The sequence below is a fragment of the Cyprinodon tularosa genome, unplaced genomic scaffold (genome assembly GCF_016077235.1).
Source record: "Cyprinodon tularosa strain WSP-4 unplaced genomic scaffold, ASM1607723v1 ctg76, whole genome shotgun sequence".
Lineage (NCBI taxonomy): Eukaryota > Metazoa > Chordata > Actinopteri > Cyprinodontiformes > Cyprinodontidae > Cyprinodon > Cyprinodon tularosa.
Window position 1 is genome coordinate 1,931,519 of NW_024039518.1, and position 23,888 is coordinate 1,955,406.

The 23,888-nt window shown below is 37.2% G+C and overlaps 1 protein-coding gene and 2 long non-coding RNA genes across 5 annotated transcripts in view; 1 reads left to right on the top strand and 2 right to left on the bottom strand.

The window, feature by feature from the left end:
- Nucleotides 1–6,204, bottom strand: part of slc7a8a (solute carrier family 7 member 8a) — a 36,120-nt gene extending 29,916 nt beyond the window's left edge. Inside the window, exon 1 of the mRNA XM_038270357.1 lies at nucleotides 5,338–6,204. Within this exon, the coding sequence (XP_038126285.1) occupies nucleotides 5,338–5,467 (130 nt within the window). The 5' untranslated portion in view covers nucleotides 5,468–6,204. The remainder of the gene's footprint in view (nucleotides 1–5,337) is intronic.
- A 235-nt stretch (nucleotides 6,205–6,439) lies between these two features.
- LOC119773393 lies at nucleotides 6,440–16,506 on the bottom strand. Of its 3 annotated transcripts, none has more exons than XR_005279378.1 (4): nucleotides 16,406–16,506; nucleotides 8,597–8,694; nucleotides 8,461–8,507; nucleotides 6,440–6,567 (listed from the first exon to the last, which is right to left on the bottom strand). It is a non-coding gene; the product is annotated as an uncharacterized LOC119773393 (long non-coding RNA). The 3 variants fall into 3 exon arrangements; XR_005279377.1 differs by lacking the exon at nucleotides 6,440–6,567 and adding an exon at nucleotides 7,019–8,353; XR_005279376.1 differs by lacking the exon at nucleotides 6,440–6,567 and having other exon boundaries at nucleotides 7,019–8,507.
- On the top strand, nucleotides 7,430–22,645 carry LOC119773395. Its single transcript, XR_005279380.1, has 3 exons — nucleotides 7,430–7,531; nucleotides 11,466–11,530; nucleotides 22,527–22,645. It is a non-coding gene; the product is annotated as an uncharacterized LOC119773395 (long non-coding RNA).
- The last annotated feature ends 1,243 nt before the right edge of the window (nucleotides 22,646–23,888 follow it).

Consider the following 23,888-nt stretch of genomic DNA (forward strand, 5'->3'; position numbering starts at 1 on the left):
GACTGGTTTAATCTAAATGTCTTACTTTATGAGATCTGGAGCTATTCAGAAAACATGTGGGGCTTTTACTGTTCTTGTATAAAAAAATACAGATTTTTTTTCTTTTCTTTCACTTTTCAGCTCCTTTTCATATTTTACTTTGCTGATCTCTCCGACTGTTTGCTCAAGCCCCATCATTGCAATTTACGTTATTTTATGTATTTATCTGATGAGATTGATTTGTTTATTCTTGCATATGGTAAGGGGAATCAAAATTCCATGAGGTATGTTTTTAACTTAACTCTCATCCCCTTGGGAAGCAGTAGGCTGCCATTGTGCGGCACCCGGGGAGCAGTGTGTGCTTTCTGCGACCCAGAGTGGCAGTCCTTGGGAGTGGGGCTTGAACCTCAGGATTTCAAGCGCAATGTCCTAACCATTAGGCCCCCACTCCCCAAAGCAGGCATAAGCGTGAAGGGTCTTGCCTAAGTACCCACACTTGCACCTGAGACACAAACCCAGGATTCCTTTTTGCAGGACGGGCGACTTGCCAATTGAGCTAGCCAGCCACTAAATGGCACTTTTAGTAGCAGCTAAATTGTGTCACATCTTTTTTATTGTTTTGGTTGTAATAGTTATTTCATTTCAAACATAAAAGTAATTAAAATGCACTATTAGGGGGGTGGGCAACCAGCAGGGCCCTTTACTTGTAGGGCCCCTCCTGATAGATATCTGTATGGCAGATCGAACCCCTGACTATACCTGCAGCCATAAATTATATTACTGTAATTTTAATAAATGTTTATGATTAAATTTATCAAATTAAATATAAGGGACATTTTATAAACATTGAATCAGAGTCTTTATAATGACTGCAAGTATTTATGATACATTACAGTGAATAAAAATAGAAAAAGTATGCTCTCTGATATGTGTGGTTTTTAATATAAAATACATAGCTCACTTATTTTTCAGTTAAAGGGTGAAAAACCCAATATTTTCCTTTTTGCCAGGAGCTTTCTGTTTCCTCTTAGACAAAATCACAGCTAACAGCAGCCCCTGGCACACTGTCTGTGCAGCTCGGTTATGTAATTGTAATCAGCTCCTAGTTTTTGACTAATTCTTGCATTTCCCCCCACAGCAATACTGTTGTCAAACAGCCACCAAGCTGAATTAATACAAAGTTTATGCACACATATGTAAACTTTCACTGCACTTTAAGATTTTAAAGACAATTTTTATAACAATATTAATAAAAACGATAAGAGGATTGTAACGAGAACATACAGAGTTAAATGTTATTAATACAGCCAAGATATATTTTGGTGCCCAGCTAAACTAAAAAGAGCTTTAATGAAAACCAACAAACTTTGCAGTATGCCTCAGACAGAAATAGAAGGCTGCATACGACCCTGAACACTTAAACCCTTAGGTGAAGCATGGTGACAGAAGCATAATGATGTGGGACAATTTTCTTTAACACAGAAAAAGAAGATTTAAAGAGTTAAATGGCTAATGGTTGAAGAACTTTAAAATTAACACAACCCTCCATTTTACAATTACACACTATATCACAGTAAAATGCACCACAGTCGTGGTTGTAATGTAACAGAATGTGAAATGGGTGCCAGTAGTTTAGCAGGGCAGTGAAAACAACGGCAGCTAATAAACAGGATTAGGGTGGAGTCCTTCTCTCCAAAAGGCCAAAAGTTCACTTGTAATCCATAATTCATGCAGTGCAAGTTACTGGGTTTATGTGTTAGATAAAAAGTGAACAATGGTCTATAAAAGTGTCTGAAGTCCTTGTGCACTCGGCAACTTTTTCAAGGAAAGCCAGCGGGGCAGGCTCACAGCAAAAGGATCAGACAGACTTGAATAAGTATGGAGGAGTAACTCGGTCAAGGACGAGCGCCGTGACCGAGGGGGAGCCTGGTGAATGCTCCGAGGACTCTGAACAGCTGTAAAATCCTCTGAGCTGGATTGCCAACCTTGTTAATGTTCAGTAGAAGAAAAGAGAGATGTAAAGGTAAACTATTATTAAAATGGAGGAACCAAAAAAAGAACTGTATATATGCAGCTGGATCAATCGTCTCTCTTGTTAAAGAGAAATTTTCACATAACTTGGAACCTCTGGTTAAGATGTTCGAAAAGAGTTAATGCAAAAGTGCATTTTTTAAACAGATTTCACAAAATATATGACATTCATACATGTATTCTTTAGGTGAAATAAATCCAACATTCATACACAAAACGTTTTTCTTTTAACACAATCACTAATGGCACAATTATTGCCATCACCCTATAAAATGTCTAAAGAACATCTATACCCAAATTTAATCAACTGCTGCTCTTGAAACACATGTAAAAGTCTAATAAGTTAACCAGTAATTTTTTATCCAGCTGTTAAATCACTAATTAGTAGTTATTGAAGATGAAAAATGTAGAAAGTTCATGTGAAAATAACTTTTAAGCATTATACTTCAGTCATTTTTCAAATGGTATTAAATAGATATATCCTCAAAATGTCACACAATACCCCATTATGATGAAAACAAAAAGATTGCAAATAGAAAACGTTAAAGTCACACATATGTAAGTATTTACAGCCTTTGCCAAAACTATTTGCTCAATCTTTGACAAAAACTACAACCTCATGTCTTATTATATATGATGCAATGAGCTATCGTCTGTTATGACTCACATGTTTTGGTTCATTTTTCCTTTCTCAGAGCAAATCTACTGAAATGTTTCTAGGACTGGTGGCGAGGAGGGACCTGCATAACACATGACCTTCAGGAAGGTGTCACCAGATGAAGACCTGTGCTTCCACACAAGTACCTTTATTCTGACCTTGTCAAAAACATCAAAACAAGGCTGTTGGATAAGGAGGAAGATGTTAGTCTGTAGGGATTCATGCTTTATAAGCAATTTATTTGTGGTCAAATCAAAAGAAGAAGATGGGTCTGTCTGTTTAAAGTTTGTGATTAAATCCTTTCCTAAAGGCTATTCTCATATTTAAATGAAGCAGGATTTAAACCTCTGACCGGTTCGGTCGGTATCTTCTCATCCTCTCCCAACCTCTTTTACTTTTACTCTTTCAGCAAACCTCCTTGGAAAACATTGCACTGTTCACACTCTCCCTGTCACCTTCAAACCCCACTCTCTTTCCTCCCGTTACCTCGGAAACACAGGAATGAGTCACCGCCTCCCTACCCCTCCCATCTAGTGACGAAGAGCCTAACTCCGTCTGGACACCCTGCATCATGTTTTAAGCCCCTGAGTCAGTATTGATTAGCTTGATGGAGTTATCTTTACATGTTTGTCCTCTGCATTGTTTCAGCCTGGCTGACCTTAGAGCAGCCATGTTAACCTCTCTGTGTCATCATCCAGTCTCAGTGCTGAGTTAGGTTTGATGATGAAGCTGATGGTGGAGATAAAATACTTAAGATTGATTTATTTAATGAAAGTTAGTATAAAGCGTGTGCTAAAAAGATAGGCCACTCATTTTATTGTACTTTGGCTTTAGCATATTACTAAAGCAAATGCAAAATAATTCATTTTGGTTTTAATTTGTGTTTGTGCCAAAATAAGTTCTTAGTTGTTGATTTAGGATTCATATAGGTTATATTCATATTATTCATACTATATTCATTCATATAGGTCTTATATATTAATTCAATTTCTCTGTTAATTTTTGTTGAAAAGGTGTTGCCATATTAGTTTATTCCTTAGTTTATCTTAGATCTTAACTCTTAGAGTCTTATCTTAAAGTCCAGATCTCTGGTTCTTCAATAAAAGGGTTTCATTTGTAAATGGTAAATGGCCTGTACTAATATAGCGCCTTTTATCAAGTCAGGAGCCTTGACCAAAGCGCTTTACACTACATTCATTCACCCATTCACGCACACACTCATGGCGGCAAGCTACATTGTAGCCACAGCTGCCCTGGGGCTCACTGACAGAAGCGGGGCTGCCGTACATTGGTGCCACCGGGCCCTCTGACCACCATCAGTAGACAATGCAGGTGAAGTGTCTTGCCCAAGGACACAACGGCACTGAAAGTCGGAGCCGGGGCTTGAACCGTCAATCTTTCAATTTCAGGGCAAACTCCTACATCCAACTCCCTATGTCTTTGTGCATAGCGCATAGCTCTTCCCAGCTTCCCAGCTGTCAATGGAACCCATCCATTGTCGCTGATCTTAACATATTCAGTTATTTCTTATTCTCTTTATCTTCATCCTTGGAACCTTTTTTTCAGCCTTCCTGTTTGGACTCTTCGACAGCTCATCCTAACTCACTCTCCTGCATTCAGTGTCATATATATATTTAAGCTCCTGGGTTTAAATTGTTCCATGCATGATTCTTCCGTCACACATTGCTCTATGTCCTGTTTGTTTTGTTTAAAATCTGTAGCTTTCCATTTTATTATATTAAAGCTCAAGCCTGTTAATCTATATTTGGTTCCAAATCCCAACATGACAGTAACAGCACGTGTTTCTCTTTCTATCTCTACCTATTAATGGCCTCTCTTCAAAATTAAGTGCATAATAAAAATATCCAAACAACCTGAACTTTTTCACATCCAATATGTGTGCATCATTGAATATCATCTATATGCTTGTAATTTAATTTCCGGATAAATCGGACATGTCTTTGAGACATGTCACATTTATCTTTATCAGGCTTTAGAAAATTAGGAAAATCAGTTGATAGAACAACTATAAGCCTATCTGGAAGAGTTGAATGCTTAAATCTACTGAAACTCAGTGCAGTTTGACATAATCCATGAAATGAACATGAAATGCAACTTTTTGGCCTACATGCGAACCAGCATGTGTGGCAAAGCACAAACACTACATATCACTCTGATGGTGTCTATGCTGAGCCACGGTGGTGGTAGCAACATGCTGTGGGAAGGATTTTCTCTAAAAAAATAAAATAAAAATAAAAAACATGTGCACGAAAAAAAAACCTATCCATGAATTCGGACCTGCCTGGAGCTGTTTTGTAAGTAGGAATCGGTAAAAAAAAAAAAAAAAAAAATGCGCAAACAGATCTATTCCTAGAGGTTTGCAAGCGTTCCAATCAGTCATGTGAGTCAAATTCGGTAAACAGCAGCGATAAGGTAGTGTGAAGATGCTTAAAGTTAGATGAAAGCTTTAGTGAATCAAGCAGCAGAGAGGGCGATAATACAGCAGGATTGAACTGGTTATTTTTTCTTTATTAATTCATTTAACCCTGTTTGACTAATCCAAGCCTTACTATTCTGTTGTTTTGAGTCAATACAAGCTCTATATCCTCCTGTGAATAGTGAACCACAGGTAAAGGTGCAGTAAAAAGAAGAGAGAAACAGTCACTCACCAACTATAATACCACAGGCGCTCACAAGTCCGATCTCCTTCTTGAGCGCAACTCCCCCAGACTCCTCCTGAGGCGCTGCATCCTTGGCAGATCCCGCCGTGCTGCTCCGCTGTCTTGGTCCGTCCGTCATTTTGTCTTTGCTTAATTGGTACTAATTTTTTTTTGTCTAAGTTTTGTCGTTTTTTCCCTCCTTCCAGCACCTGATGATAGCCCTCTGCTCGCTCCACGCCTTGTGCGCAAAAGTCCTCCTTGCGCGCAGGACAACGGTCACTGCAGCGTTTATCTGATGATTGTCTTTTTTTGCACTGTCAGCAGCTTTTGAGAACGGTTGTTAGAGGTTAAAACAATATATCCCTCTCTATATAAAATAAAACAATTAAAAATAGTTTGGAAATAAGCCGGAGGCTTTTACAAAACTGGAACCTAGAAATATATTTTTATTTTTCTGTCTTTGCACTGGCAGGGTGGCCAGAGAACAATAAAAGCACATATTCCGATAACTTTTTGGTTTGTTTTGTGCCTGTTGTGCAGTTTAAAGTGAAAAAGATTTTCACAGATTCAGTGGAAAAAAAATCTAATACTCTCACAGCGTTCTTGTTCCAGATGTAAGGAGAGCTGACACAAACATCCCCTCTGCGCACAGACAGTAAAGCAGCAGCCTGGTCTTTCTCTTCAGCCTCCTTGAATTCAGACAGTAGAGCTTGTGTTTGGATTCATATCCATCCCGCCTTTCATAAAAACATTATAGCACCGCCCATGCTGCTTGTTTTTCCATCTCGAAGTCTCCTCCCTTCTTAATTTTCGTTTCCTCCCCTCTAAACCAGCTGTTAATCAAATCTGAAGAGTTCCCTCTCCTTCTAAAGCAGGTGATCTCCCCTCCTTGCAGTGGCGTTATGTTCCAGTTCACCACTTGGCTCCCAGAGCCGCAGTTATTATTCAGGAGGCTGCAGAAATCCTGCTTCTAAATTTAGCACGACTGTGTCCATGGCTGTCTGACAGCTCCATAACTAGATACGTTTGCAACAATAGGTTGTACATTGTTGTTGGTTTATCCTGCTTGACTAAGTTTATCTGAAGAAGACTATAAACACATATGTATTTTGAACAGAGATAAGTTTATACAGGTGAATTTGAATATGGAATACATTTTTAGTGATTTATTTCATTCTTTTTTCAAAATCAGAATCACTTTAAAAATCCCTTGCAGGAAATAATTTTCTTGCAGTGCAACTGTTTAAAGAGGAGAGAAAATAAGATTGTAAATACAAATAAGATATAAGAATAAAACACCGATTACAGGATGTACAATCGACATAATTTATAATTTACAATGCTGCTCAGTACCAAATTACAATTATTGCACATGACCGTGTTATTGCACATAGTGAAGTAATGGAATAAATAAATAATAAGTAAGGAAGTTAAAGGACTGTCAGAGGGATGAATTGTATAGAGTTTGATGGTCACAGGCAGGAATGATTTCCTGTGGCGCTCTGTGGTGCAGCGTGATGAAATAAGTCATAAAACTAAGTACTGTATAGATTCCATCCAAAGCGTAGAATTACTTTTCTCTCTGTTTATTTTATTTAGGGCTTATAGATAATTAAAATAAAAAATTTTGCTCCTCAAATATTAAGAATTCAGGTATTACTAGATTAGCAACATGGCAGGAATCAGTCTGTCTAAGTTTTAAAGGAAGCTCATTTTGCTTTTAGAGTAGCAGTACCCAAGAATGTTTAACGGGGGATACAATGAGTGAAACTATGACTCCAGCCACAGTTCATGCTTCTGATTCCACAAAAACATTATTGAACAGGCTTTGCTTCCTGATTCTCTCAAAGCCCCATTTTCAATATCACACTTTTTCCTTCCACCTAATTTTCCTGTAATCTGCTCGATAAAGAATTTTGAGAACAGCAATGATCTTTTGGGCAGCTTTAATGGCCCTTTTTGGCTGTTTCATTCCATTAATAATTTCCTTTTTAATCTTTTATGTTACATCCTTATTAAGTAGTGGGAACTGATCAGAGCACAGCTGGGCTGTAGAGCTAGCAAATGAGGAAGGAGTTTTTATTTTTTTATTTTTGCACCATCAGCGCCATCACTGTTACACATCATTTGCTCTAAAAGCATCACTAGGGATTTAATTTCAAATCCACCTGCCTGCGGATAAAACACTCCCTGAATGACCGACGTAAGTACAGCAGATTAAAAGGTGGGGCTCATACAGAGTTTCTGATGCAGACAAATTTATCAGCAAACTTGGCAAAGATTTAATAAAAGCCTGGTACTAGGCATATATTTTATTGCAGTATTTTACTAACACAAAGTGAAATTAATAAAAATCCAAGATGTATTCTATTTATTCAGTGCAGACAGAGAAGGCCATGGAGGAAACCATGACTGATGTGTCCATAATACATCGTTATCCTGATAGGATCAGACCTTATAATACATTATCATTTGGTTAGGAATGATAATCCAATAGAATTTCATTTAATTTCGCCCGACATTGCAAAGGATTGTTGTTGTAATGCACTGTAAGAGGGTTTTCTGGTCATTTGGAAAAGAAACAGACCCTCAGCATGACTAACCCTCTGCTGTAGTTAGCAGTTTGCAGGAGGTGGTTTATCAAATTTACTAAGATTGTTTCACAACAAACCTACCAACAGTCAATGTTGCAAAAAATTTGAATTTTATCCTGATATTGTAAAAGCATATGTTTTGGCTAAAGGCCCAGTAGTTTTCAAACCTTAGGTTTGTGGGTCTGATGGTAGGTTAGAGGAAAAAGGAGCAAGTATTCTTTCCTGGCATCACTCCCTGACAGGCAATCGGCTGGTAAACAATATTTCTTGGTTGCTATGGAGGATCGGATGACATAGTTCTCCAACAGTGAACTGTGTAGATATCTTTACCCTCTTCACCATCTTACTGTGGCTGATCACAACATAAATGTGGTTCTTCTGCCAAGTAACCAATTGCTGAAAGAATCAGACTTCTGTGTCACACTTATATCCTGGCGAAACAGAAAGTCATGGATTGCTAATAAAAAGTTCCTCGTTATGCTGATTAAATTTTGAAAACTAAAAAAACACAGAAACTTTCAGCCGTAGAAAAACTCACTGTTTCCTGCTTATCGTTCAAAAAGTGATGTCGTTTTCCATAGATCCCTGAAAGAAAAAACCTATTTAGTTCAGTTGTTTTAGATACCCAGATGCAGTGAGGCAGGAAGGAGCATACGTCATGACTGCTCACTCACCATCCATGTGCTCGGCCATTAGAAAGCCACTGTGTGTGCCAGCTTGTTGGCAGTTTGCTGGCACAGAACACCTTCCCTGGACAATTTTAATGGGCCATCTTAAAAAGAACAAACACATTAGGAATTGTTTTTTATGGATAAGAATATATAAGCTATAGAGCAAGTTCAACACAAAAAAACTCCAAATATATAAGAAATGTCAAAACCAGGCCTTAAATGTCTCTTATTAGGATAAAAATCTCATAGGAAGATGTAAATATCTACAGTATTGCAATAATACCAAATTACAGGGAAAACAGCTTAACAGCTATAAAGCATGTTTGAAATACAATAATAAGATCATGACCACGCATTGATTAAGGTACACATTTAGTTGCTGCTTTTACATGTCATGTTTTAAAAAATAATGCAATTTCCAATGATCCCCTTATTATCTATAAGAAAAGTTGGTTATTCTCTTAAGGATGACATTATCTACCAGCAAGATGGGAGTCTGAGAGGATTTAAAGTTATAGTGGAGGATTTTTGCGAATTTTTGAAAAGACCCGCCTTTTCCACTTAAAAAGAAATGTGCACATGCACAGCCCTGTACTCGCTCTTGAGAGGGGAACGCCAATTAAATGCGTGCAAGAGCATGCACGAGCTCATTTCTCCTCATGCACACTCTGTTTAAAAGTTGCTCATTGCATCACTCATACAAGAACACTTTCCAAAGGAAGATTTGCAATTTTTCCACTATGTCAGACTCACCACCGGTAAGTGAAAATGGGGATGAGCACGTAGGACGGCGTTACGTAAAAATATCACCAGGATGATTGACAATTAGGAGGACCACTTATTTTAATGATCCACCCAGAAAAGAACATCCTCCAATATACCTTTGATATAAAATCTCTGTTTTTACGAATATTGATTTCTCTATAGTACATAAAAAAATACTTCTAGGGAAAATTGAACTGACATGCAAAGGTAAAAGTGAGGGTAAAATGGTAATATATAGGTAAGAAATACAGGCACTATACTGACCTGAACCCAACAAAGAAAGACCAGGAGAGAGCAGCGTTCAAGAATAGCTGCCCACAGGGAAAGAGATACAGTTTCTAAAAAAGTCAACATCAGAACAAAGCAGATGAAACTAAAAGACAAATGAATTACTCCAAAATGTGAAAAAATCTGTAAATGATTTACACATCCATATAAAATCCTGATTTCCAGAATACCCCCTTGTTTCACCATCATTCAATTGAAGTTTCCTCACTGAAGTCACTAAAGGCTAAAATATTAACTAAAATATTCCCTAAAATATTAACTGATATATTGGGTCCAGGACGCTGGATTTGCCGTTGAGCCCCTCCGAGGTGTCATGGGTTTAAATCAACGAAACACCAGTGAAGGGGGGTGCCCATTTGACAACCTTCTGAGCCTACCCAACTCCGATTCCAGTCACAGAGACCTAGTGGTGCCTTGAGGGAAGGAAAGAGAGAGAGAGAGAGCGATGCCACTGGCCCACAGATGGTGCAGGGGCAAGTACCTGTAAAGGTGGGCCAGTTGCGATATCCCTTATCGTATCTTGCATATTCATTATCAGCTTTACTGCTCTCAATAAAGCTGGTTTTTTTAAACAAGGGGAAAAAAAACTAATCAGCACATAATTAACATATAAATGTGTTTGAATATTTACATTTTAATTCACTTATCTGCTTGAAAAAAAGTTCCTTTGTTTTGGTCTTGACCTATTATTTGTTATCTTTTAATCAGCAGGACTTTAAGAAGTCATTGATCAAACATAATCACACCTATTTTTCTGATCATGATAAAGTTAATGGCTCTGATTGATGCAGAGCACACCCTTGATCATCTTACTCACCTTCAGATTAAAAATGAGCAGCATTGACTTGACATTGTTTTCTTCTCGGTATTAGATCATAACATATAATTATTTTAGTGTAATCAGAGCTGATTAGTAAAAGCAACAGGAAATATGTTAAAATGAGGAGGATAAGAGTGAATGTGTTCCCATGTAATAATAGTAGTAATTATATTTTGCTTACACCACTGGACTCTTCTAAAGGTAATGTCACACCGAAAGTAAAACATGCATAAATTTTGCCATTTTCCTTTAGCTAGTCTTGAAATGGCCAGGTGAAAGCATTTTGCCTGACTTGAGAAAAGCTCCTACATCATGGAATCTGCTGGACATTGGTTTCACCTCCTCATGGTGGACATGCATTTACAAATCGACTGGCAGTGTGTTTTACTTTAGAAAGTCATACAAAGCTGTTGGCATTCCTGGCTTCACAAGATTCCCAGAGACGGAACCAGTATGGGGAATACCACCACCTCCTCCAGAGGCTAGGTCAGGATTATGCTCGCTTTCCACCTATGGAACCGCCGCAGGAGGTAGCGATCAAATGTTGGCAACCCTGATGTCCCTAAATTTGCCACCTTCGCCTCGCTCAGCTTCACTCCAGATCTACCTCTAGATAGTGATAACATGGGAATTATTTCGCTCCAGTTGCGAAATTTGCGTTCGGTGTGAACTGACCTTTAGACAGAACCATTTTCTATATTTATGCTGATATAGGTTTAGGCTGCTAGAGAATATATGATCACTTTCAACATTCTGCTTTATATTATTTATATTCTGCCATTCTGCAATATTTGTTAGTTCCACCCATAACTTTATGTTCTTTCTGCTTTCTCTTGTCATTGTAGCTTCATCTGGTTTGTTTCTGGTTTGCTATGACTCCATTCTGGCAAGCAATATCCGTTAGACTGTTGCAATCAATACCTAGATGATAAATGTTGAAGTTGGGTCTGTTTCCTTTTTTGTGACTAATTGTATGTATTCTCTATCATCCTTTGACAGGAGAAATGGCTCCGAGCTCATCTGCCTGGCTTTGTCTTTCCTGGATGGGGTCACCTGTGAAGCTAGTAAACAGTTACCTTTTGTATATTTACTTCTTTTTGCATGTCTGCTTCTGTTAATGACAAAATCAAAGCAAAAATCCTTACCCCAAACTCATCTAGGAGAAGCATGTCCTGCAAGTCAGTGACTCGATGCAATAACCAGTTTTTACTTGATAGAAATGTTTGACCAATCCGAGTGCATTGTCTCACTAAAGTGTTGTGAATTGGTGCTATAAAAGGTAATTTAGCAGAATTACAGATGTTCCAATGTGAATCTCCTTGTGTAGTTGTGGGAAAAAGAAGTCAAAGAGAGTAAAAGGTGCTAGTATCATGGTGGTGCCCTATGTGGACTTTAAGTTTCTTTTTAAGTTTTTTGTTCCACTTTCTTGTTCATTGGTTTATTTTCCATTTTGTGTTGTATTTAAAGCAGTGTTTTATTTTTTTTGTTACTCTCTGTTGCCCCCTTGTGCCATTCTCCTTTCGTTTAGCTCCTTCTAGTTACTTCTGTCTACACCTGCTCCCTATCAGCTAATTAGTCCTCCCATTGTTTCTGTCTCCCATATATACACCTCCTGTTCCGGATGTTACTTAGCTTCTCATGTGTGTTTTCCCATGATGTCTCCTGGTTTTTGGTTTTCTGCATTGTGTTCTTGGATTTTGTTGGATTTTTTTCTCTGCCTCCTCATCCCTGCATTTGGGTCCTCAAAAAACTTCCACCCAATCCTGACTGCTAGATGTTTGACTCCAGTGTGAGTTGTGCAGGGAAAACACCATGACTGTGAACTAAAGCTGGAACTAACTCTCAAGAAGCATTTTGATCTGAGTTCATGTCTTTTCTATTAGTGCTACTGGTGTTAGCAATGTTTTCAAGCCCTACCCTCCAAACTGTTTGTTTTCCATGAGGCATCACAGCACACTCCGTCCGCATAGTCAGACTTATTTCATAACTTATTCGATGGCCACCATCTGGCTTTCTGGTAGTTCTGGGGTACTGGAGTCAGACAGCACCACATCTGTTAATGTCAGCTCTATCAACTTTCAGGACTATCAACACTCTATCAGAAGTATATGGCCTTGTTTTATCACAATCAACTGGATTTAGGTATTTATTTCATAGGCATTTAACATGACTATGTTCTTACAAAGAAAAAAAAAAAGAATGTGAACAAGTGAAAATCTTAGTTTCTGGTTTCTGGTCTTAGTTCCAAGGGCTACCAGATACTGGTTTCATAGCCAGTTAAATGGTTCGGTTTGTCCAAATTTGCCCACTCTGGGAGCAAGTTTCACACAATGTCAGCTTCAAGTGGAATTTATTCCTTCACGTACATTTCTAGACCCCAGCCACATTAAATTGGGTTTGGATGTTTCTGAAAAACTTGGTCAAATGAAATGTTGGCAAAGCCGTCAATATATGAAACCTGTTCAGAGAGCAGAAAGGTTTAAAGCCACCCCCTCGCAGGGACTCCACCCTCTCCCTTAAAATGCTTGCAAAAATACAACAAACGCCGACTTTAAGGCTTTTTTTTCACTTCTGGTTTTGTTGTTTTCACCTTGCACTTCCCCCTCCAGCGTTATCATGCCACTCACTTGCTTGGCAGAAGTATTAGCATGTATATTATGGCTCGTTCAAGTTGCTGCTGTTTCAATTTAGCGCTTTAACTTCCATCTTGAACTAATTGATGACATAATATTCAGCCAAAGGACCAGACGTGCATTAATAAAATGTAGGAAAACATTCATAACAGTAATTGAGTACATCAAGTTTGCATTTTAAGTTTTCACTGCACAGCATTTATCAATTGTCAGCAAGAAAAAAAAAAACCTTTAACAACCTGTTTCTTTCTATTAGTCTTGACAGAGTAAAAAGGGAATTATATCTCTAACTGCTACATTCAAAACACCCCCCCTCCTACCCAACAGATTTATTGTTCTTTGTCAAGTAACATATTTGGAAGCATAACTTGCAGCAGTTATGCTTGAACTTCTCCTGAGTCAGCCGGAGTTAGCTGCTAGTGGGGAGTTTATAAAGCTGACTCTTTTTCTTCCTGACAGTAGTGCTCAGTTACTCAGAGCTCGATGCACAAGACAGATGCAGAAGCAACAACTACACCTGCAAGGACGACCTCTGCAAAATAAAAACATCCCTTTCAAACCCAATGATAAAATTAAGGTTAGAATTTACATTAAAAATTCAATAGTTTTTTTTTTTTTATTATATTTACAGCTAGAATTTAAAAAGGACAGATTGTCATTCAGACTTAATCCCCATGTTTTACATCATTATCAATAAGATTTAAACATCAAAGCAGACATTGCTCACACCCTGCACCTTAGAGCAATTCTCCAGATGAGGCTGTTGATGATTAACCCCAGGGATGATTAATCCCTCAGGTTGTTTGCTGCTCCATGGCTGGGAAACTGGGACAATAACATCCAAACATGAGGGTAATGGCTGTAGTGCCAGGCAAGGGGAGATGCTTATTTACAATCAGGACAGAAACCCACTAAATAAATGTTACTAAGAAACTTTTATTGTGGCTAAACACATTTGAGAGCAGACACAACTTTCACTTTATTTGGCGAAAGATCCAGAGATCCTTGACTTTTTACTTCACTGAATAAATAAAGAGAATTGTAAGTTACTAAAAAGAAACCATCGAGAATGAATGATATTTTTCTTTGCTTTTATGTAATAACTCATACATATCATAGAAACGTATTTGTAACCCGTAAACGTTTGCTCTAACATAAAACACAAACAGTTCTGAGTTTAATAAAATTTACATAAGATAAACAAAACAAATACCTCAGAAAACAAGTTAACGGAATCAATTAAGGTTTGAACTCCACCTAAAGTGCAGGAAATAAAATGTAGGACTGCTGTTTATACCTAGAAATAGGTATAAACAGCAGTTCACGTAACTGGATTTTAGGGAAAAGCAAAGTTCCTCTTCAAAATATCCTGTTCTCAGCCCATTGGTTCAAATGAGAAGTGAGGCCACACCAGACTGATTTTGGAGAATTACTCGGATGCTGCAACTATTAAGCTGTTAGCGTTGAAGCTGCAGCCAGTTCATCAAAATAATGTATGGAGCAGGGCTGAGCCCGTCTGCTCTAATCTGTTCAGCAGGGCATTGTTGTTCTGCCCCTCTCTTCACCTGTAATTATTTTACTGTCAGTAAAGAGGTGATTACTGGGATGAGACAGATTTTTTGAAGAAATGACAGAATACCAGGCAAGTCATAGAAATCTCAATTCAAATGTGGCATAATTTTATGGGAAAAAACAGGACTTATTTTGACTTCACCAAAAAGTTCTGGACATTTTCTAGCAACATTGTGACTGACATGAACAGGTAAGGGGGGGGGGGAGATTATTAGGTAGATTATTCCTGTTTTGAAATATAGCTATAAGAGCTATAAGATAATCTGAATTGATACCCAATTGCTATTTAACCCATACAGTACAGCGTTAACCCTATCTGCTCAGTTAAATCAGTGATTTTGAGTTCAGATCTTATTTTTATTTTTACACAAAATGTCTGATTTGAGTAGTTAATACACATTGAATGTCATTTCAGTCCATTTGATTTGTTTAATAATTAATTAAGTTTAGCTTATTGCCATAAGGCCACCTTTTAAGCTTCTTGTCCGGTTAGATGTAAAGTTTAGTAGTTTGTAGAATTATGCAATATGTCAGGAAGTAATAGTTTCTATGAAATAAAGAAAAGTTTCCCTCAAGTATGATTATGTGACACATACAAAAGCCATTCCTACTAGCCTCTCTTCAAAGCAAGAAAGAGTACTTGGCCTTCAAATGTGTGTTTGTATATTGACCTTAATAAACCAGCAGAATTGACCAAAGAAAACCAAATGGCTATAATAGATAAAGTAAAACAAATGGAACTTTAGACAATGACCCAAATTAAGAGATAAAAATGGCTTAATGTTAGCAAACAGCAGCAAAGAGAGACATAATGAGGTCAATAAATCTCCATAACAACCATTCGTCAGTGTCTAGATGTCTACCATCATAAATGTAAAGTTTATGATTTTGTTCTAATATGAATTTGAAGAGAATAGAACCATAAATTAAGGTTTGTGATGCTTTGGGCCTGTTTTTCATTCAGGAAAAACTTTTAACTTGTTAAAATACAAAGACATACCACAACAAACTAGGGGACTGCGTAAGAAAACTGAGAAAAGGGGAACAAAATAAAGGAGCTGAAACATATGCCTGAATCTGCATTAGAATAAACGTTTTTTATGGTAATCTCAATGTAAAGTTTTTTTTAAAGAATTTTCTATTTCAGATTATGCTGCGGCAATAAAAGATAAAGCTTGAAGATAAACTATATAGACAATTAATACGATAGTTATTCCCCATGTACTTCATGCAAATGTGTATTGTCTTTATAAAGCCCTGACTTCACTTGCAGTTCCCATCTTTTAAATCAGTTCTAACATATTTTTTGCCTCACAATCCTCTCTCGCCTGCTCTTAGCTAAATTGATTTTTGCACACTTTTTCCTTCCACCGAACTTTTAGATAACGTGTTTTATGCTGTATTCAGTAAACTGACATTTTCTTCAGCAATGACTTTTTGTTGCTTAGCCATATAGTAATTATCAGTGATTGTCTGTTGGACAATAGCCAAGTTATCAGTATACTCTATGATTTTAACAGCTGAAGTTCACCATAAGATAATCTGTCTTTTATAGTTTTTACAGGACTCAGAACTAAGGATCCAGAATTCGAAGCAGACAGATAGATGTTATTCACAAAAGTAATATTGTCGGATCTACAATTCAGCATTTAGGGCGTCATAACGTCGGAATCACTCAGGTAAGTGACCATGTAAATCTTGCTGAGAACGATTACAAGCATGTGAGTCACTAACCTGGTTTTGGAGCTCAGTCTGTGCTCAGAAGAAAGAGTGGAATCCAGCCGGTGTGGTTGCCAACAGCATGCGCCGAATGCCACCCAGAGAGTTCCCGTAGCCGAAGACTTGAAGACTGCTGAACCGGCTGACGAGTAGATCCAACTAGACAAAGGAGGGCAGGTGTTTCCAGAAGGTGAAGCTAAAGCCAATGTAGAAGAGCTTAGCAGAAGTCCAGGCTGATAGATCAGAGATCCAAGGAGGTGCAGAGGGGAAATCCAAGTCGTAGTCAAGGTTCAGTCTGCAGAAGGAAACCAGTGGGAATCCGAAGACAGGTCAGGCAAAAATATCTGAAAGGGAACAGGCAGGCTATTTCAGGCTGGAGGCAGAACTGGTCAGGATTGGGCAATCGGAACAACCAACAGCTGCGCTAGAGAACTTTCACCAAAGGCTCGAATAATCTGGCACTGATGACCTGGAGCAAGCAGCTTAAATAGAGAAAGGAGCAGGTGGATGAGATGAACAGTAATGAGAAACTAGGCGGAGCTAGGCAGATGAAAAGAATGAACCATTAAGCCAGTCATCAGCACTAAGATCAGGACAATTTTGAAATGATGAATTAAGATATGTAATAGTCTTTATATTATTTTTTTTTCTCATTTACCATTTAAGAAAATAAATGAATTATTTCCTGAGATTTACCGTTTTAGATTGGTCAAAAAAAATCCCATGGCAACAAACTAAGACAAAAAAACAAACCAGCGATGGTGTCCTAAGTAAAGATATATAAGCATAATTGTTTCTTTTGAAGTTCACATCATTACAAGCAATTAAAGTGTTTTTATGTGACTTAGTCTATGAATGAGGTGTTGACATCCTGTTACAACACAGTCTATTTTCAGCTGTTGACCCATTATGTACATTCACTCATCTCCCCAAAACATTGGATATTCTGACTCTAACCTTCCACTTGTTAAGCTCTTAAATAAACACATTTTTGAAACAATCTTTTGTAGTTTGATAATGCTTGAATGGGAAGCATACAAGGAATTCAGCCCTGAGCCCAGTGTGACTGCATGAGATGACGAGCCAGGAGAACAAGTCAAAACCGGCTTAACTTGGAACACAAAGTACATTCAGGAGAGGAAAGAGGTGTTATGTCACAAACAACTATATGTCTCCAGAGGTTAATGGATGTAAATCCTGCCCAATTGGCCTGTCCATAAAGAGACCATAACTAAAAAATACACAAAAATAAAAGAACAACACATTTCTGGTGAGATGATGAATTTTGAACACACTTGAAACTGCCCTTACTTCATGGAAATTAAGGTAAAAAAAAAGATTATCAGACACTCTACCATATATTTTTTCATATGAACAGAGAGAAAAGTGACATATTGTGTCAGTGCAGCATTAGCTTTGTGAATTCAATCAAAACAAGATAGAGATGGACATTAGTGCATACTTTTCCCGGAAACCATATCCCTAAATTGACATATGTTCAAACACCTGGTTATTTCTACTGTGACGTGGTGCTTATTTATAAAGATGTTCCCATAAGGCCATTTACTGAAACCTAAGACACGGTTGCTCAACAGATGAGGTCGACAGGAGGGGCGTGACAGAGGGAGGTGTTCGAGGAGGAGTAAGTAGAGGGAAATGTCTGGAAAGCAAAAAGAGATCCCTGTGACCTGGAAAAAAAGGAATGTATGAATATACAGTGAAAACCGAGGAAAACACAGAGGAGAAAAAAAGAGATCAATAAAAGAGGAGGAGGAGGAGGAGCAGGAGGCGTGTGAGTGGAGATGGTAATGTGAGCTATGTGTTTACAAACTCCTAAGAAGATGGGCTGCTGGGACAGGATGTTCGAAAGCACAGATCACGACCAAAACAAGAGGATTCACTGCAGAGATGTCAGGCTGAAGACTGAACCTGCAAACACAAAGTCCAAACCATTATTAATATAGATATATATAAGGGAATTTATTGTTTGTGTTTCACCAATGTGTTTTTTTTCCCTGTTTATTTTACCCATATTAAATCTTGTATTGGTTTGCTGGCCTGGCTCTAATCTAGCTAACCAGCTGGTGGAGATATTCACATCCTTCTAATCTATTCATTGTATTGTACCAGTTTATTCATAAAGAAAAGTAGATATGAATTTAGTTAAACTAGGTGAGAATAAAATCAATTTTTTCATAATAAACCTGCTTAACAATTTCAGATCAGTCCTTTAGTTTAATCTCTGCAAAGGTGGTCTGAAGGCATTTAGGTTCAGTTCAAAAGAAGAGCAAGAGTTAAACAGCATGAAAGTTCTTACAAAGCTGTTTGTGTTGCTGAACCACATCTCTGCTGCACCAATCATAGGGGGATATTTTAATTTTTAGAGTTCGTCCCAAAAACAAGACGCATCTCTCTCTCAGGTCTGAACAAAGCACTGTTAAATGATACAAGAGAGAGCTGCAATCCAAAGAATAAACTCCTCTCCTTAACATACGTAGCTGTATGCCACATTTATGACTATTTGTGCCGAATGATCAACACAGTGATAATGGTCGTCTTTTGAGGAAAACACTGATAAAGAAGAAGAAAAAGTAAAGAAGCTGGAGGACGGTACGAAGAAAAGGTGCTGGAAAAAATAGAAATCTTAATCTAAAGTCTTTTTTTCTTAAAATAAGTGCATTTGTTCTTGAATTGAGGAGGAAAGTGAGACACTTTGCCAATGGAACAAGACAATTTACATTTTAAATTATAACTCCATTCTCTAATTTAAAATGCATATTATCTAATTATCTCATTTTAAGAGTAAAAATACTAATTCCATTGGCAATCATCTTATTTACCTTCTCAAAATAAGAGTAAATACAGTTAATTTAAGAAATTTTGACTTACTTTCCTCTTCACTTTTGCAGTAGGGTTGTGAACGGTTCCCCTTATTTGCTACTAATGCCCACGATTTATAAATGAAATTGTTAAATTTCCAAAATAGGTTGCTTTAATTCAAAATGTCATAATCAATCCAACAGTAGCTAGGAAACTAATCAGTTAGGTGAACAGCTTTTTTTTAAATTTGTATCCCACTTCCTGGCAGAGGCGTAGCCAGATCATTTTTATAAGGGTGGCCAGGTAATAACCAATGTACACTGAAGGGGGGCCGAAAGCAGATCGGCACCAGAACTTTAGGGTCAATCTATACTGATCCAACAGGAAAATGAACAAACATATTTTCCAAATAAAGACAAACTATACTTACCTACAGCCGTTGCTAACAAATAAATGCATATATTTAAAACATCCATCTAGATAAAAGGTATAGTGGATAAAGTTACTTCAGGTTTGAGTTCTAGGTGGAACATCTTTTCTATTGTCATTACTTATTTACTTTTGTCAATAATCATTCTGCATAAAATTGATATTTACAAGTTCTAATATCTACAAAAATTGTTTACAATTTTTTTTATTAGAATAGTTATTTATCTATGATTTAACTGAAGACTGACTTGCATTTTCTCTTTACCCCATATAACACAAAATCTAGTTCTGAAAAAAACATGAATTCTGTACTTAGCGTCTTTTGTAAGTATATTTATGTGCATAATTAACCACAGTGTTTTTGTTGACAAGTAATTGTTAATCAATAAAAAATAAAAATGGTTCGAATATTGAGAGCATTACTGTACTATCACTTGGGGGTATTACTGCTGCCACTGTCAGTATTATGGGGGAAATAATGGTAGGGGTGGACACAGGGGTGGCCAATGATTCGGTAAGGGTGGCCATGGCCACCCCTGGCCCCATCTAGCTCCGCCCCTGCTTCCTGGTAGTAATGATATTCCTCATTATGTCTAACAAAACGGTAAAGAAGAAATGAAAATCTCTGCTCAGGGTCTGTGAGATTTCACAGAAGCTTTCAGTCGTTTGTGCATTTTCTGTCTTCATGAAATTAAAGTATATTTACTGATGATAACATTTACTTTAAAAAATTGTTCTTGAATTGATTTAGTGAATTTGATTCAAATGTCACATATTGTCACAGTCTTGGTTTTGTTATGTTTATTTAGAGTATTCAGCTTTACTTTGCTTCTTGTTTTAGTGTTTAATTATTATTTTCTTGTTAGTTCCTGTCTTGCAGGTTTTCCATTTGTTGTCCTCTGCTGCCCTCTTGTGTCCTCTTTCCCTAGCTCTGTTTTCAATCATCTCGTTAGCCCTCTCTTTGTCTCTGTCCCCTTTAAAAGCCCTCCCTCTTCAGTTCCTGTTTGCTGGATCCTCGTCTAACGTCTGTCTGCTTACCTCGTCTCTCCCTGGCTCCTAGAGTTTGGTTTCCCCTGATGTCTCCTTGGTTCTGGTTTGTTTGTTATTTTTGTTGGATTTTTGATTCCTGCCTCCGTACCTGAGAACCTCATTAAACCCTCCTAAATTCACCTCCGCCTACTTGCCTCTGCTTTTGGGTCCTCAATCCACACCAAATCCTGACACATATCCTTTTTTCTTTTTTTTTTACAAGATATTGCAGTGAATGCATAAATCCTCTATCTGTGCTAGAAATGCTTTCATTCAATGTATAGTTATACATTGTGTCTATTATAATAAAGCTAGATTGGTGAAAACATATGATGGAATAACTACAACTTGTGATAGACGTCACCAGACTACTGCAAACCTTGTACATATGTTTTGGAACTACCCATCATTATATAGTTAGTTCCTTTGAGATACATATTCTTTGACTTTTCTTGCAAAATCTATAAAAGATGTTCTTACTCTCGCCACCCTTTTGGCGAGACAACTGATTGTTTTTAAATGGAAACCTTCTGTACCACCTTCACACGCCCGCTGGATTAGAGACATCCTTTATTTTCTCAAATTAGAAAAGATCAGAATATCACTGACTGGCAGAAGTGGAATGTTTATGAATGTTAACAAGTTTGTTATGTCACTTACTCAAGACCGCTACGATTAATATGGACATACTATATGACTATATATATTTAGGTTAATTAGCTATTCGAACATGTCTTGTATTTAACATTTGTTTTTGAATGTCAGTTTCAGTTTGTTTCTTTTGTATGTGTGTATTTGTGTGTGTGTGTGTGTGGGGGGGGGGTTATTGTTCTTGCAAAAAAGGAAAATGTACTTCATTGTTATACTGTATGTAATAAGTGATCTTTTTGCTTAATAAACAAAGTGGAAAAAAAAGTCACATATCCTGATATCCAACAAGACTTTCCTCCATACATATCTGAATGCATGTTGGTAAACAATGTTAATATGACTGTGGATGTATCTGGGGTTAAACTAGTCTGAACTTGTCTGTGTTTTGTTGTATGGCTCAGTTTTTTTGCAGACTTGCAATTGCAAAATGCATCAGAGCTGACACAATTAACGATCCACTTCCAGATTCCCATCAGCTCAGATACTTAATAATCAATTTCTTTATCACAGAAAGCTCCCGTCAGTACAAAGGACATCAGGTTACAGATTTTTCTACATCTGCTGAACACAAGCATTTTTTATATTTTCTAATAAGAATCGTAAGTTAACTTAAATAACAGAAAAGATATTGAGTCAGACATGTATCTAATTGTCTTTAACTTCGATTTCAATAGTTCTGTGTATTTTATTTCTCACTAAAATGATTTCTCTCTTAGAGACAAACTTGTTTCCAGCTGCAGTCTTATTCGCTGAGCCAGCAGCAAAGATTGTTTTTTTCTTTTCGAAGAAATTGCATGAGTACAACTTTCTGTTTCAGAGTGTGGGTTGGAGAAAGATTTTTTCTGTTGCACATAAAAAAAATGAAAAGACTTGTTTTTAAGATTAGAAAGCCTTAGATTTCTGCTTGTGTTCGATTGAGCTAACTTGATGAAGTCCCTCCCTCTAAGTCTCTGAGCTGTTTTTTGTAAATCTAGCTGGATCCAGTTCACACTGCTTTTAGGACGTGACCTGTTCGAGACACTCTCCCACTTCTCCTTCAGAACAGAGAAATAACCCCAGAAAATGAGACACCTCAAACCACAGCTACCTATTGGGACAGTGAGAAAAACTTTATGCAGCTTTTAAAAGCATTTACTTGAGATACAGTGAATTTCTTTTTTCTTTTTTTTTCTCATCATTGTTGTCTTCTTTTGCATGACTATGACAGCTGATGTTGCTAAGAGAAGTGAGAGAGGAGGGAAGGAAAAAGAGAAGAGAGGAGAAAATCGATCTCCAGCAGATAAAAAGTTCCTGAAAGCTCCTGGATCCAGTTGAATAAATCCAAAGCAGACCTCTGACAGGAGTCAGGAAATGTGTCATGTTTTAAATGATCTTTCACTGTATGCCAGATGTGCAATCCTTCTCTTTTAGAGTTGCCTCGATGTTTCGATTTACGCTTAAACAATGTGTCAGTCCATCATACATCCTCATTTTTAACATTTCTCTTTTAAAAATGGATTAATAGTTTCCTTTTTTTTACACTTTAAAAACAAAAACTTGAACATAGCACAAAGTAGTGCATCTTTGTAAAGTGGAGAGAGAAATATGGTTTGGAAGAGTTTTAGAGTAAATATCTTTGCACGTCTCATGAATTTAGCCATTGTCCATCTTTCTTTCTAAATTAGCTCAGGGTCAGTAGAATTGGATGAATAGCCTCATTGAGCATCAGTTATTTAAGTCTTCCATATTTAAGGGCCACAGGTGGTTTACACAGTTAAAATTAGGGTAAAGGTTTACTGTCAACCTTATGGGCGGTTCTAGACAGGGACAAATGGGGGCCAGTGCCCCTGTATCTCATGTCCTGGCCCCAGTTATGGCCCCTGTACTGAAGACATAATATTCAAAGAAGTTCTAATGATGATATGCACTGGAACAGACATGGTTACTAATAGATCCTTTAGATCTATTTCATTTTTTTTCTTTACAAATTTTGTTTTACAAATTATTTAAAAACATATAGGTGATAGCTTATGTGGTATTGAAATAGGATCCCAGTTTTCATCTGCTAAATGTTTTTTTCAAAACAAATAAAAAAAAAATACTCTGAACTGATCCATTTTTCTTGAGTTCTAATTCAGATTTGATGAAAAACAGTAATTTTAACTTAATTTAAGTTAAAAATATGTAAAATTCCTAAATTCTGAATGTATATTGACCTAATAAGACATAGAATTTTAATTTATTGTAATTGAATAGAAATTTCACTTCATGCAGCTATCTTAATATATTTGAATCCCTTGTTTTTGATTTCATTTCATTTTCTGTGCCCCGATGAAAACATCACTGGCCCCCTCCTGGCCGCCTGGTAAATTTGGTCTAGAACCACCCTGGTCAACTTATTTTACTCTAAAGTATTTACAACTACACATGTAAATCTGCTCCAGTGTTGGAGTTAATAGTCAGTGACATATTTGACCACCATGCAGGGTAACTTTTCCTCTATATGGTGTTGATTACCTGCCAGTCTCTAAGTGGTCTTCCTGGTTTTGACACTAAAATGAGTGGAATTAACTGTGAAAACTTCATAATG